Source organism: Corvus moneduloides, chromosome 3 (assembly GCF_009650955.1).
Source record: "Corvus moneduloides isolate bCorMon1 chromosome 3, bCorMon1.pri, whole genome shotgun sequence".
In the NCBI taxonomy this organism is placed as follows: domain Eukaryota; kingdom Metazoa; phylum Chordata; class Aves; order Passeriformes; family Corvidae; genus Corvus; species Corvus moneduloides.
The window spans coordinates 15,486,451-15,502,506 of NC_045478.1; the positions used below are offsets into that span (position 1 = coordinate 15,486,451).

Here is a 16,056-nt window from a genome sequence, read left to right on the forward strand (position 1 = left end):
GACTGGGAAATTTCCTTTCTTTGCAAACTCAGTTAAACTTTTACAGCTGCTTTCAGCGCAGCTTCTGCTGTTTCTTTCACAGCTTCTGTTGAACAGTGGCTTTGGGAAAGGCATTAATTCTGTGTGCTAAATGCATTAGGCAGAGCAGTCAAATTACAGCACCCATCCAGCTTGTAAATAGGCTTTTTCTTTGCTGCTGTATCTCACAGCAGTACATCTTTTGTTCACAAGGTCTGCAAATTACTAGTTCGGGGTTTTTTTATAACAAATGCAGCATGAACACATGAAGAAATTTAAAAGGAACAACACAACAGAGCTTGGGCAAAAAGACAAGCCTGCACTTGCTCCAGTCAATGGCAATGATTTCTCCTGCTGAAGGCTCTTCCCACTGTCAGTCTGCCACTGACTGACCTTTCTCTAAAGTCAATGCTTAGGAACACTTAGCACTCCAGCATTTTGAGAGCAGCAAATCTATTTGAGGTCATCATTACATCTATGAGCCAAATAGAAGGGGTTGAAATTTTTTCCTTGCAAAGGCTAAACACAGGACTTTCCAGTGAGCCAAAATAGCAAGTGACACAATTTGGGAAAAAAACCCAAAATAACCTGCTAAGCCATGGAGCAGACTTTCCAAAACAGTCACTGGCACATTGACCCAACCTTACCTTGTCGCAGAAGACTTTAATTTGGCAGTAGGCTCTGTGGACAGGTTTGTTACTCCTGTTATTGTAGCTGTAAGTGTCAATCTGAAGATTCAGGGGCAGGCCTTTAACTCCCTTCTGAGAGGAAAAATCTGTGCTGAGGCAGTTCACAGAAATGAAAACCTGCAGAAGAGGAAAGCAGCAGCTGTCAGTAGTGACACACAGAATCCTGGCTGACCACTGAGCAAGTGATACTCAGGGAGTGCTAAGGCCCAAATGCTGGCCCTTGCCACTACAAGCAGCACCTTGTTTCTTCTGAGACATCAGGTAAAATCCCCAGGAAGCAATATAACATTTTTACGTCTTTATATAAGCCATTAGAGGGGACAAAGCCACTTTGTCCAAAATAGATTTCAACAAACTCTCCAAACTTTAGTAAGACTCCACCCATTTTTCCACCCAAGAACTCTCAAATGTCGCCATCAAACTCTTAGCAAAAATACACTCAATCCTCACTGCTCAGTGTTTATTATCATCTTGGTAAGAACACGACCATGTTTCCAAAAATTCATGTTACTTCGGGCATGTTAAAACAAATCTTTCCATGAATTTTACATGAGCACAGCTTATGCTTGAAACTACTTGGTTGAGGGTTTTTTGGTTGTTTTTTTCTTAAGGTTATTAAAAGCTTCTAAAAAATTATTAGGCAACATGTAATCTTTAAACACAGAAATAGCACCATTATTCCAGTGAAGGTTTCTGGGCTTTACACTAAGTTGAACACTACTGTGAATATTCCTTAGGAAGACCTGCAATATCCTGTTAACATTCAGATGGTAGGAGCAAGAGAAACATTTCTATTATTCTTATAAAAAATTAATTACAGGGAAAATTAATTGCATTTCTGAACATATCTAATTTCATTTCCATAACTGCCTGAAAAAACAACAAAAAAACTCTCTCAAAACCACAAATTACAGACAACCAGAGAACAAGTCCAATGCTGCTTAACAGAAAGAAGAACTGTCCTTAAGTGGATATGAGCAGATAGACCAGAGTACTTTGTATCTAGATAATGGGCTTGCAGTGTGCTAGGCTTTTCTACAGACACATTACTGGCACATCTCAGAAGCTGTAAGAATTAATTACAAGGAATTTACGAGCCACCAAGACCTGCAACAGCTCCTCTCCTCTCTGCCTGAAGAATAAAGGCTGGGAACTCACTGCTTAAAAAAAAAAAAATCAAAGCCTTGGGAGCCAGAAGCACCTTCGCAGCGATTTTGCAGGAGGACCGTCCCAGGACCCGATCGCTCACTTACTGCGGTGCTTCCACCAGCACCACTCGAGTCTCAGCTGTGAGCTGGTGCCACCTCCCGGAGCTGCAGGGGCTCACACAGACTAAAGAAAGGTTACAGGCTTTGGCTTTGCTAAGTGCTCGAGGTCCTCTTCACACAGGTTCTGCAGCATCCTTCACCAGTTTTAACAACGATGGGAAATGGAAATGTAAAACCCTGATCTGGTGATAGTTTATAACCACTGTTTGTTCCCAGCCATGCATAACACAGCTGTATAAAAACTCGGGGCAGGGAGGAAGAATAGTGCAGGTGAGGGACTCCTGTTGTAATGACTTGTCTGAATATTGAAGGTTCACATGCAGCTTCCTGCAGCCTCTGTGCCCCGGGAGGGCAGCGCAGTAGCTCGGCGTGCACACACCATCCCAGAGATTCCAATGTCCCCAGCAAGTCCTGCTGTGCCAAGGGACACGGAACGTGTGAAACACCACCCAACCCAGGCCAGCACAGCACATCAGCAGAGCCCCAGCCCCCGACCTGCGCTGCTGCCTCTGCGGGGCCTCAAGCCAGGAAGACACGCAGGACGCAAGGTGTGCTGGTGCTCAATGTCTGCTCACCCTCCAGCCTGTGTCCCAGCATCCCAAACCTGTGTTGTTCCACAACAACTTCTTCTGAAAGCATTAAATACATGTCAAATCACAGTCAGGAAAATTATTTTAAAATAAGCTGTTCGCAGTCTTCCCCAGACTAACCCAAAGGATGGCTTTGAATGCTTTTATCCACCCCGCTTCCCTTTTTGCTTGCTACCTTTGGCTTTACAAGGGCATTTTGCCTGCAGCGCTGGCACACCCCGGGGGAAAGCTTCAAGGAGTTTGAAGAGCTGCTCTCACCAGTTTGGGAGCTTGGTAATCAGATGTATGCACAGCCTGAATAATTGCATTCCCTGAGCAGGGGTTTTGTTTTTTAAAAGACCCTCAACTCTGCTGTTTGCATATTTTTACAGTTTAAATTTTAATTTGAAATATACCTACACTGAATATTCACACAACTCATTTCTGTATGAAAAAATGACTGCATTCCTTAAGAAAAATATGCCCAAGCAGCCACCTCAGCAGGTCCACCGCCACCTCGAAATTTCTGTGAAATCCCTCAAATGAGTTTCACACCACTGGACACCAGAAGATTCAATGTGCAGCATCAGTCACCAGTTCTCTAGCACTTGGTGTCACTTCTCTTCTGAGACTTCAGGTCAATGTTTTCAGTTTTTATGGCTTATCAGCCACACAAAGCCCACTGGGCTGAAGGTAGAAGAGCTGGTCTCAGCACAACAGACATGTTACTACAGCAGAGCTGCACAGGTATCCCATGGGAATTTAGCATTGCCTGTCAGATGACAAAGATTATCCCCCTACTTTAGAGTCTCCTCATTTGATTAGCTTTGGCTTTAAGCAGCTGACTTCATTCTCATGCCATTTAAATCTTCAGGACTCTAGGCAGGAGATGACAACTAAAACCTAATCACATCTCTGAAGCAACAGAGAGCCAGCCTGTCTTCTCCTGCTTGCACTAAACCATTTCAGTTCAAAAAGAGATCTACTTCTCCCTACCCATCCTGTAACTCCTCTTTTTGAGCAACTTCAGGTTGCCTCAAGTTTCACAAACCAGAATCTAACAAACAGCTTTTCCAGTTTGGGCTAAAACAGTTTCAGCCAGGTTCTTTATGTACAGGAATATCTGACTTACATTAGAAATTAAATGTAAGGCCAAGTGACTGCGTCAGCTACATCCCCACCCCAGAATTGCCAGAAGAAAGAAAAACGAACCACAGAAGTTGCTCTGCGTCTTTAGCCTGCTGAGCAAGATTCCTTTTCATGTGTCCAACCTATTTTTCTAAGGGCAGTTCCGCATTCTCAGCTATATTAAGATTTGTTGTTACTTTAAAAAAAAACATTTTCATCTCACCTCCCAAGATTCAACATAAAGACAGCACTTAAAAATAGAGCACTGTCAAGCCTGGGCACTTACAAACGTGAGCCAAGCCCTCAAAAGTTACGGAGATTTTCTTTAAAACTGAGATTTCTAAAGGGATTAGAAACCTGTTCTCAAGTTATTTTGCTTGCTTGGCAGTTGAGCCTTTAGTCTATATTTGACTACATACGTCCAGGCTATTTGACTACATATGTATCTAGGCTATCATATATCTAGGCTTTTCTCTCCAACCAAAGACAGGCTTTATTTTCCTTTTTTTTTTCCTGTTGATTTTTTCCATGCTTTTTCTAACTCTTGTTAACAAAAGCTGAGATACGCATCGAGGCAAATGGCTCCACAATAGTGGCATCTCAGACAAAATCAAACTGCATGAAAACTGTGAGCTGCTACAAACTGCTAACCCCCACACTTGGCATTCGCCCCAGCACTCTAGAGCCTCCTTTCCCCAACACCATGCTGGGTTTCTTACAGCCTTCTGGGGCAGCCCAGCTGCACACAACAAAAGACTGAAGGTAGAAGGATTAAAGCACCTCCTCTGGGATCCTGCTGGAAAGTTAGCGTGGGAAGAAGTCAGACCTCATGACTTCTCAGTCTGCTTTAACCATCCAAGCCCTCATGCCCCTCCTCACCTAAGGTGGGAGGAACACATCGTGCCTACATTCAAATCCACGAGAAACAATCTTCCATTTTAATAACACAGAAAAAAAAAATTAATCCGACAGCTCTGCCATGTGCCCTCAAGGAAGGGCAGCAGAAACAGCCAAGTTCTTTCCACACAGCACCTTTTTCTAACAAGATCTGCCTTTCAAACAAACCAGGAAAAACAGACATAATTAAAGGGCAATCAAAGTGCTGCAGGAACCTCTCTGTCAGCAAGATGAAAGATGCCTTTTTTAAATGAAGGCTTGCATACCCAGATCTCTTCTCCGCAGTTTATCTTGGACGCTGTACTCTTTTGTCACACAAAAGCACTGGCAATTCTGATGAGTCCAAAGGCTACATATGCAGCAGCTTTAGATGAAATGTCACCTTGTGCAGGCTCATCTGCCCTAGTGCAAAGCCCAGTTGGAAAGGAGCAGTGTAGGTACTCACCCATGGCACCCAGGGCTGCCACAAGAAACAGGGAGCAACTCATGTTAGCCCACCATGAACTCCGACCAGTCACAGCAAACACAGGCATGGGTAACACTACCGGGCTACCTTGTACATCCTTCTGGATAAGGCCCTACACAGGCAGACGTGGACTTTTCCAGGCTGATCACCTTGCTTCATATTTATTTCATTTCAAGAGAAGGCAGGTAAATGGTATTATCTCCTCCTATTTATGCTCCTTTATATTTCTGTGCCCAAAGGATTAAGACCTTACTCAACAATCCAAGTCCATTGGATATTTCATTCTATATTGAGAATTCAGATAAAAACTTCAGCTCTTTTCTCACACTAGGAGGCAAAAGCCTCTCATTTTAACCACAGAATAGTTCGGGTTGGAAAGGACCTTGAAGATCATCTATTTAAACACCTCCAGAGATGAGGCATCCACAGCTTCCCTGGGCAGCCTGTTACACTGCCTCAGCACCCTCACAGTGAAGAATTCCCTCCTAATACCTAATCGAAATCTGTCAGTTTGAAGCCATTCACCCTTCTTCTATATCATTATAAGCCCTTGAAAATGTCCCACTGCAGCTTTTTTTTAGGGCTCCTTTAGGTACTGGAAGGTGTTCTAAGGTCTCTCCAGAGCCCTCTCTTCTCCAGGCTGTACAACCCCAACTCTTCAGCCTGTCTTCACAGGAGAAGTTCCAGGCTGTGTTATATTCAGTCTATGTTATACTCAACAAATTGTCAGGATGTTTTTGATGTTGGATTACTGCGTTTGTACAGAATACAGAGTTTGGAGCCTACAACACAACAACCAGACACAGGTTAAACTGCAATGAGCTTCTTTCCAGGGAATGCAGCTGGATACTACTTTTCTTGACCTTCGCTAAATAGTTCCAATGTTATGCCCAACATACAGTAGGCAAAGGGATTCTAGTGGGTCTAGAGACCATTTTCCTGACACAAAGGCAGTATCTTCCCCTCCTGTAATGAAAAATTAACCAGAAGCTCAAAGCTGGCAATTTCAATGCTGATAGCTGAAATCATATGGTTTCTTTAAAGGCTTGGACAAATACAAACATCAAAGAGAAACATAAAAATGAGTCTTTTCTAACAATTTGTCCCCATGTCTCTCATCTATGCTGCAAGCTGGCTGGATGCAAAACATCTCCAGTCCAAAAGCATTATGAAGTACACCAGCAGAGTTCCAAGCCGTTTCGAGAGGCAGAGCTGTCAGCCTGGGCACTACCTTGTGCCAATGTAGCTATGTGGCTTCCAGGATCGGCTCTGGGCGAGAGCCAGGCAGCTTGGAGTGCAGGCAGGGCAAGCACAGGTCTGCCTGCACACATCCACGAAGGCATGTCCTAAGAAAGCAGTGCTGGGAAGACTCTTCTGTGTTTAAAAGAAAAAAAAACCCAAACCCACACTTTGGTAAGATCACCTGAGAGGTGGCTAATCTTACTGCTCTCACATTCGTTTCTTCACCTCCCACATGCACCACAGGTTTTGCATCAGCAGAAGGTGAGCCAGGAAAGAGATAAAAAAATTGGGCAATTCATGCACCTGTGGGCTCTCTCAGCCGCCTCCTGCCTTTGGGGTCGGATACGCCAAAAAAGGCTTGTCTGGCAGATGGGTGATAGGGCTGCATCCGCTCCAGCTCCACTCAGGCAGACGCAGCACCATCCTGCTAGCAGCCCAGGGGAATTAGTTTGCATTCAAACCTACCAATCCCAATTTGGGTGACTGACACAGAAGCCATCATGGGTCCCACACCACGTCAAGGAATGACAAGTGGGAAACACGATCCACCTCCAGATAAAGAACATCCTCCTAGCAAGTTTACTGCATCAACAAAACAAAAAGGGATGGTAATGAAAGGAAAATACATATTCTTTCTCACAAAGAGCAATGCTGATTGTTATTCCAACCTGTTCTGAGGCAAGGAGATATAGCAATGTCTCTGCTCGCAACATGTGGGAAACCTGGGGATAATGGTTCCCAGTTGTACTGATGCTTCCTCCCACCCCACACTTTGATAAGATAAAGCTGCTGGGCCAGGTTTTGTTAGATAGGTTGGAAAGAAAGTAAAAACAACAGTTTAGCAAGAACAGTGACAATACGTTGAAAAAAACCCCAAACAAACAAACCCCACCAAAAAAACCCCAATACACCCCCTGACATCAACAAGAACATCACAAGTCTCCAAAAACAATGACAAAACACGAAACCTGACAAAACAACACAGAGAATTAAGTCTGCAAAGGCATAAAAATGGCTGAAAAGAAAGAGCTGCCATCAGGTAAAAAAGGAATAGAGAAAAGGGAAAAGGAAAAAAAAAACAAACCCTCCTACTTTTCTCTGTAGAAGAGCTATGTCAAGAGATTTTTCTTTCAGCTTTAGGAAACACCCTGTGAGCTCGTACGAGACCAGACAATGGCAGAGGCTTGGGACACCAAGTTCAGAAAAAATACTGAGTTGAAAACTTGCTTCTAGTGGGTAATGCTTAAAATCAAGGGCAGCAGATGCTTGTTTTTCAGAAAACCCAGGACAGAGTAGGGAGAGGTCAGTGTTAAGAGGCAGGGTAAGCAGTACTTGCTATGACTTTCCTATGTCACTGCTCCAAAGGCTGTGTGTACTTGTGCCTCAAAGTATTTGTGGTCTGCAGCCTTGGCTTCATACCAATCTCTTTCCTTCAAGTATGTTTGACTCATCACATTTCATAGTTTCATTTCCAACTAGCCAAACCTGTACCTACTCAATGCTGCTGAAGGTGGCAACACCTTCTTTAATGAGGCATATGACTGCTGCTTCATTACAATGGCATCCATATAAATGTATGCAATATTCATCAATCAAAAAAGTTGAAATTCTTCCTGCAGTGAACACCAAGGGAGGATTATGCTAGAATAAACTCTTAAAATAAATCAGTAGTGTACCGCCCAGCCTCACTTCAAGCGGTAGCAAGAGATCCACCCTCTCCAAAAACTGAACTCCTCTAAAGAAAATAATCCAGCCAACATGTGGGAGGATCTGCCGAGACGACCACCCTCATTGCGTAAGGTTCTATTTTGACAGGCTATCCCAAATTAAATGCAAATTACCATAATATAGGACCATTCCACTCTTCCTGGACAAAAAGTAAAAGCAATAAAAAAAGCACTGTTTAATTGCTCCATCATTCAGGGCATCACTTAAGAGATACCACATCATCTTCCCTTTGGTGAAAAGGCAGCAAAAAGCTCTGTCACGATAGTCTCTAGCTCAAAATGCCTGTTACATTCACCATGTATTCCTTTTTAGTAGAAAGGGTCTTTTCACACAGAGTATCTGGCTTACAATACTTTTTTTTTTTTGGAGGAAAGGAAAGAGTAGGAGGACAATAGAACCCTTAATGTGCAGTGACATCATTTTTGGCTACAGTCCCATTACCCAGCCTAAAGCAAGCCAGACCAAAGACCTCCATAGGGGCCCTTCTCTGGGAGCTGCTGGAAGCAATGCAACTTTTCAGAAGGGACCCATTGGGAAGCACAGATCCTTGCCCTGTTAGAGCTACAGAAATGGGCAGGGAGGCTCTTGCAGTCACTGTGCAGACAACAACTCGCCCTTTTCAAACAAGAGGCCCCAATACTCCTGCTCCACAGGGCAAGAGCTCAGACAGGATTTGAGCAAAGCAGGATCCAGGCAAAGCCAGTTAACCCTGGGGAAACCAATCTGTCCACATTGTTCAAGTGCCACTGACCTAGAGCAGGCCATGTCCCCAGGCCAGACTTATGGGACAGAATTTGCTTCACAGACTAACGGGTAACACAGCAGAGATAACAGAACAACAGCCAACATTATGAAGAGCAGTATGAAATGTGCATTTAACCACACACATAGCGGCAATTTTCATTAAAAGGCCCCTAATGGGTACCAACCAAGAAAAGGAGAGCCTGGCATGTTGTACAGACCTGGGAAGAGATGGCTCCCAGCCTCAAAAACTCATGACCTGAACCTACAAACACTTCTCCTGACTGAGATATGGAGGACAAAGACACAAAAAGGGCTGCAAGGATTCCTATTCCCTACTTCTAACATTCCCACACCTCAAAGACAGCCAAGCCTGCTCAGTCAACAAGAAGAAGCAGACAACTCCAGAGAAAGCTGCATCCCACCTCTAGACACCCTGTCCCTAATGAAGTCATAGACACAGAAGATGACGAGCTTGTGTTCAGACATCTAAAAGCTTCTTTGCAGGGGAAGAGCCCCACCTCGACTGTCTGCCCAACACGGCAGACATCCAGCATGGGGTGGGAAACTGTTTGAAGTCTCCACAAGCCTCAGGCTAACTCCAGCATTACCTGTTGCATGAAAGTGAGTATCAGCTACACATCTTGTCAGACTCATTGGATCATGCTTCCACTCAAGCAGGATGCTGACTGAATAGCTACACTGGCTTTCTTAAATATCCCATTCAACAACTCACCAGTTCATCAACTAATTTTCCAGTTCACCCTCTTTCCTTTTCTTCTCACAAAGCATGATTGTCTCCTCATTCAATTATTCCCCTCCCCTGCTCTGTCAGGTGATGGGATCAGACCTCACCTCTAATACAGACACCTGAAAACCCACCTGAATCACTGCTTCCCTACTCTGCAGTGTCTCCTGACAATCTTTTTAACCCTGACCTCACTCTCCTTCAAATCTCAACAGCATCGCTTCAGGGCAGCTTGCCTCTTTCGAAGCCTGGCCCTCCTCCCCACCCTCAGCTCCCTTCACTGTCTCAGAGCAAGAAGGCTTTGAATCCTGGGCCCTTTTCCAGCTTGAACACACACTTGCAAAGATCAGAGAATACTTAAACCAGCCTCTGCTATGAAGCAGCTGCTTCCAGCAGCTCCTGTGATGTCCCAAAACAACAGAAGAGGGCAGAGGGGAGCTGCCAGAGAGGAGCACATTTGCTCTGAAATCCGTGGACACAGTCTGGTCCCAGAGTGGGAAGTGTCTGTCATGCATGAAATACTCCTGGTTTCTACACCCAAGGGCTCATGAGCAGCACACCAACGCAGGCAGCTGTGGGACAACTGCAGCCGTGCAGAGCCAGGCTTGTTCGATGTGTCCAGTGACCAGAGCCCTGGCCTTGCTCTTGGCTCTCCCAGCACAGTGCAACTGGGAAATGGGAAATACTTGTTACTGAGGCCATCTCAAACATCCATTGTGGATTCCACAAATCCACAGCTGCAAAATCCACACAATTTTTCTTGCAACAGTAGGAGCACATGACTTGTATTGTATGAAAAGAACATTTCTTCACCAGAAAGGTGCAGTTTACTAAACCACCCTAGTGGCCCAAGGGCACTGGCAAAGTGCTCTCAGGCAGGTGACACCCTCCTGAACAGACAAAGTGGCAGAGGTGCAATATTCCTGTATATCCCCCCAAGAAAGCAAGCACCTGGTCCCAGAGCTGCTAGGGGCAACTCCTTGGGATAATATGCTATTTCTGCCTTCAATCTGACACACACCCTGCGTGCCCAAATGAGTACCTACATCAGAAATCCCAGACACAGAGCCTCATCACCTCCCATTTGACATGGCTGCACATGATAAATCATTTCCACAGCAAACTGGAAGCAAAAGCAAGAGGGAGAAACAGCAAGCCCAGAAGAATCACCTGGCTCTGATCCAGGTAACTCCAGGGCTCAGGAAGCAAATTTCTAATAATCAAGGCTTGCTAGCTGGTTAAACATACTGTCCGTGCAGCACTTCTGCTGTTATTAGATATTAAACACTGTATTTATTACTGTGAAGGAATTTCTGTAACATCAGAAACTCAGCTCTATCTATGCCCTGCTCTCTTCATATACTTTAAGACTGCTATCAGGGGGTGGGGGACAGGGAGGGAAGAAAAAAGAGAGAGCAAGAGCATACAAGGTAAATGAACCATGCAATAAAAATTGTTGAAATTGGCTCAGACATCTCCTGATAAGATCACAGAAGTTGAGAAAGAACTGCTGAATTTCTACTGGTGAGAAATTCAGTCATTGACAAAACACATCTACTCAGGGAAAAATTGAAGTTAAACAGACAAACACACAGAGCACTTGCTAAAAATGCCATTTTTTAAAGTACTGAAGTTGAGAGTATTTTTGTCTTAATATGATTCTGATCCCAGGAGTCAAGACTTGCACATTTGGTATCAATAGTCCACTCTGAAAGTTCCTACAAACCAGGACTCACAGTATATGAATCTCACACACTAAGATTGTGAATCTGGAAGCAAATTTGCCTCTGTAGCTACAAAACCAGTCTTTCTTACACCTCCCCACATCACTTCGTCCCATCAAGTTCAGCCCCGTGATGAATTGTCACCATGAGGGTCCTTAGATCTTTTCAAGATGCTACTGGCAATTTCTGAATTTCTGGCAACAGACTGAAACTACTCATTCAGGGATCTGTAGAGTAACTCAGCAACAGCCACCTGGTAGGAAGGGACGGCTTTCCTTGGGGCAGCCACAAAGTTCTCAGCACCAGGTGTGAGCCCTGCTCCTGGGTTAGTGGCCCATCCCTGCTGCTGCAGAGTGGCTCAGCCAGCAGAGAGGCAGCTGCAGAAAGTGCTTCCAGCTCCTTGAGGACTTGCATTGTTCTGTCTGCATGATCCACTCTGTGTGCAAATCCTAAGTCTTTGCATACCTCGTGGACACCAACTTCCTGGGTTTGTCAAATGTTTGACTCACTATGGCAGCAGGATAATACTTACTAACTCCTTCTGACAGCTCTTCTGAAGCATCATCTGTTTGTTCACATAGTGAAGTGCTTCATGTTTTAGAAATCAAGCCAGCTTTTTAGCATCCTCCAGCAGGTAAGGCCCTCCCTGCCAGCCCTCTCAACCTGACTGAAGTCAATCTGGTGAAAAAGGAATCCTGGCACCCAACATCAGCCTCACAAGTAGTCCCCCACACGCTGCAAAGCAGCACTTTCAGCAGCAGCATACACACAACTCCTCACTGCTGTCTACCAAGCATCCCAAACGTCTCCCACAGAGCTGAACTCTTAACAGCAGTCCCCATACAACATTTTCTCCACAGCCCTTGTACAGGACAGAGCACAGTTTGTGGTGACAGCAAGCTCCGTGCAGTGACACCAGCCCTTGCTCCTCCTGCAAAGCATGGCATGCACAGCTCCAAAGAAGGACCTGTGTTCTTTGTTGAGAGTTCCCATGTCCCCCCAAGCCAAGCTCTCCCCAGACATGGCACTCTGCAGCCATCAGTACTTTTCCCCATGATGCTGGTCACTACTGGTACTGCTTGCTGATACCAGTTACTAGTACTAGCAAGGGCACAGGCAGTCTCCAAAAACAGAAGGACACCATTCCCAATTTTTACAGAAAACCCAGGCAGTAATGAAACTCTCCAAAGAAAACTCCTTCACTTTGACTCCAGCAACAAACCAGTGAGAAATGCCTTTAGAACTGAGTTGGTTCCATGCTCTGACCTGCTTTCTGTGAACCTAGAAGATGCCCAAGCCTTTTCCAGAAGCCAGAGTGGCTCAATCTGCTGCAGTTAGCTACTAGCTAGCGAAGCTCCCTGTACTTACACACCTACCAAAGCGCCCACAGTTCTGCGCAAAGATCAACACAGAGTTCACCAGGAGGCTGCTCTAGTTTGAAATAGGTCACTGGGTGTTGGGATCTGCGGTTTAAGCAACACACGCTTTGGGAGCTCAGAGGCAGCAGCTGTTCCCTCTTCGGTGGAAGACAAGCCCATTGCAAGAGCCTCAACTCCCCAGCAGCTGCCCCCTGCCTCCCGCAGGGATCCTCAGGGAGGCTGCGCAGTGCCAAGCCCAGCTCTGCTCCATCACACCTCCCGCGCCACTCCATCTGCTCGGGAAACGCTCAGTGCTTCCTTCTGCCAGTACTTGTCTCTCAGGCAGGCGCTTCTGCCAAGAACCCTAAAGCAGTTGCAAAGCTCTCCCAGTTGCACATGCAAACCCTCTTAAGAAATAGCCAGAAGGTTTTGCCTAATGTAAGAGTGTAAACAAACTTGTTACATGCTAATCACCAGGTAGGCCACACACCCTTCCCTTCCCCCAGCCCCTGAATCGGCTGAAAGGACAGGAAATATAATCGTGGTCACATACCTTCGCTTCCTCGTTGATGTCCCAGGTGAAGGATATGGCGTTGTATGCAATCTCCTCAATGTTACTGATGGTGTTGAAGCTCTCCTTGTAGTCAGCTGTTAGAAAGAAGGATTCATGAGGGAGACAAAGAGGAGATATCACCTGAGTCCTTAATCACATGAAGCAGCCAGAAACTGTAACTCTTCAGCAGCCCCTTGAGGGCAAGAAAAGCTGAACTGTACTTAGGAATGGATCATTAAAGAGGCTAGAAATGGTTCTCACACACAAAAAAAATCCTCAACAAACAGGACAAAGGAGCAAAATGGGACTTGCAAAAATTTTAAACTAGAAACTTCAGCAAAAAAGCCAGACATCCTAAATATCAGGTGTTCTATGCCTTAACCTGCTATGTAGGGGAAACTCTACCCTGCATGGCAAGGACATAAGCTCTCAATAAACCTCCTTCAATAACAAACAAAGATTTGCATGCGCGTCTGCTTTAAGTGCCAGGTGATTAATCCCTGCTTTGATTCACAGAAGGAAGGGACGAGGAGTACAACCCAGCCTTCAGCCAGAGAGGGCTGGAACCCAGCCAGCCTCAGCCTTGTCTGGAGGCAAGTGGAAATTTGCAGTGTTTTCTTTTTTTCACATGTACCAAAGACCAGTTGTGAGCAAAGCTGTGGGAAGGTGGATCATTAGTCTTGAGGTATTTCTATGAGGATCTTGTCCTTTGAAGAAACACAATATTTAGGACAGCCACTGGGACTACAAGCTGTGATTTAGCTACAAGCACCAGGATATTAAAAAAAACCCTGTTGTTTGGAGGGGGCTGTTGATCTCCCAATACAAAACCCTAAACCCCACCAATCAAAATCCTCCCAAAAATCAGCTTCTTTAAGGTGTCCTAAAAACTATAGCATTAGCTCCAAGCAATCACAAACTGTCTCTGGGCTTTCAGCAAAGCTGTGAATAACAGAGAGTGATCCAGAAGTTCCTTAAAATAACAAAGCTTTAGGAGGAAACCAAAGCTTGCCAAGGAATTAGGTCTGAAGTTTGACATCAGCAATGAGAGTGTTCTTTACCTATATCAATGCATCTTTGTTTGGCTGTGTGCTGTCTTGAGTGCCAGTATTTCCAGTGCCTGAGCTGATCTTCCCTTGTTTTGTCTTCAGCAAACACAACCATAATGACACTCTGAAAGGAGAGAGGAAAAGACTAAGAAAAAAAACAAAACAAAACAAAACCAACAAAAAGGTGAAAGAGAAAAAGAGAAAAGGCCAGAGAGTACATTTGTTTTGGAGCTTTAGGCTTTTCTACTTGAGGCACTACAGTATACCAGCACACCGCTGCCAAACAGGAAGGCAGACAACAGCACTTTCTGGATCATAAACAGAGATGAGCAGAACTCCTAACTAGAATTCAAGGATCTCATTCCAGGTGTTGCATCATCTTTACACAAGTGCTGACACCACTTCTTAACAGTCTGAGCCAGGATGGGTTGGTCTGGCAGTAGGTGGACAGCAAAGGAACGAACACTGACGTAAGAGCGCGGGTAAGCTGGCCTTTGTGCTGATGCTCTGGTCTAGATTACTGCACTTCGGGAGAGTTTAAGGTTACCATTGTACACACCCTCCTCCCAAGAAACCACAAGTGCTGCCACTCACTCGGACTTTACTGATGGGGTGATGGATTCCTTCACTGCTGCTGACTTCCTTCAGCGTGATTGGGTAAAATTGACCTTTATTCAGGTAAGTCATTGTGCTGTCCCCAGGCTTCTGTCGGAGGGACTTGGAGGCTTCCAGAGTGTATTCAAAGTTATTCCTATAGAGTGAAAAGGGTAGTGATTGCTAAGGCATTTTCCTGGAAAGCTGATTAAATGTTCCACATTTAATTTGGAGAAATTCCAAAGTCGTTAGTTGACTCATTAAGCCATCAACAGGCAAGGAAGTTGGAAAACAGGATGAGCCCCTTTTTCAACCATTTCCTTCATGAATGAACATTTAAGAGAAGTTCTTGGCAAGCTAAATCCTAAAATACATCAGCAGGCAACACTGGAAGGTCCCTGTTCAGGCTGAGAGCAGCAACCTGCTCTCAGGGAACAGAAAAGTATCTTTAGAGATTTAATTAAATTCACAAGCTAATAAGCTACTCAGTGGCCATCACCCTCTTGGTCAACTGCAACTATCAAACAATGAATTCACTCCCCTCCTCTGGAGTACAGATGAGTTTTATTTCTCCTATTTCTGCTGTAGATTTCCAGCAGATTGAGAGCAAGACAAGCAGATGAGGGAGGGGGCACAGCTGGAAGCAAACTCCCAGACCACTCACAGACAGCACTGCACATTCCCATGGGACACGGATTTGGTGCAAGGACAGTAACTGAAGCTGGGTGGTATTTCCAACCCCGCAGGTAGTTTTCCTTAAAGTATTTGTTTTCTTTAAAGATACAGTTTTCAACTGTGAAATTCAAATGAGAAGACATAATTGTATGTTTGAGATCCAGAGCCTCCCCTTCTCCAAAATTCAACTGTGACTCAGTGCAAAATGGTGTGAGTTGTACTGCTTGCTCATGGCCAACTTAAAGAGAGTAGGAGGATATGGGCAAATGGGGGCCTTAAAGCATTACCCAGAAATGCTGTCAAAAACATAATCTTCTGAATTCATGTTGGCCATTCGGAGATTGAGTTCAGTAGGAAAGAAAACCTGGGGTAGACAAAACAACAATTAACACTGCAGCAACAAGGAAAGTCAGTATTAAATAGATACTTCTTACCACGGAACTTCTGTCAGGCAAATTGTTCACCAGATAACAACTGATTTTTGATTTGAACAAACAGGACACTTGAACAGTGTTTTAATCCAAAACTTTTGGGTATCAACTATGCACAATATCTTGTAAACCTTCCAAGTCAGCTTAAGGCAAAATTTTAATGCTTTCCCAAATCTCA

At 44.8% G+C, this 16,056-nt stretch overlaps 1 protein-coding gene across 4 annotated transcripts in view; it reads right to left on the reverse strand.

Moving 5' to 3' along the window:
- GRHL1 (grainyhead like transcription factor 1) overlaps positions 1 to 16,056 on the reverse strand; it is a 41,596-nt gene that overhangs the window by 16,200 nt on the left and 9,340 nt on the right. For all 4 annotated transcript variants that reach the window (XM_032104296.1, XM_032104294.1, XM_032104295.1 and 1 more), the window contains exons 5-9: positions 15,735 to 15,811; positions 14,773 to 14,929; positions 14,191 to 14,302; positions 13,130 to 13,224; positions 666 to 824 (exon numbers count right to left, since the gene is read on the reverse strand). In XM_032104296.1, coding sequence (XP_031960187.1) covers positions 666 to 824; positions 13,130 to 13,224; positions 14,191 to 14,302; positions 14,773 to 14,929; positions 15,735 to 15,811 — 600 coding nt within the window. The remainder of the gene's footprint in view (positions 1 to 665; positions 825 to 13,129; positions 13,225 to 14,190; positions 14,303 to 14,772; positions 14,930 to 15,734; positions 15,812 to 16,056) is intronic.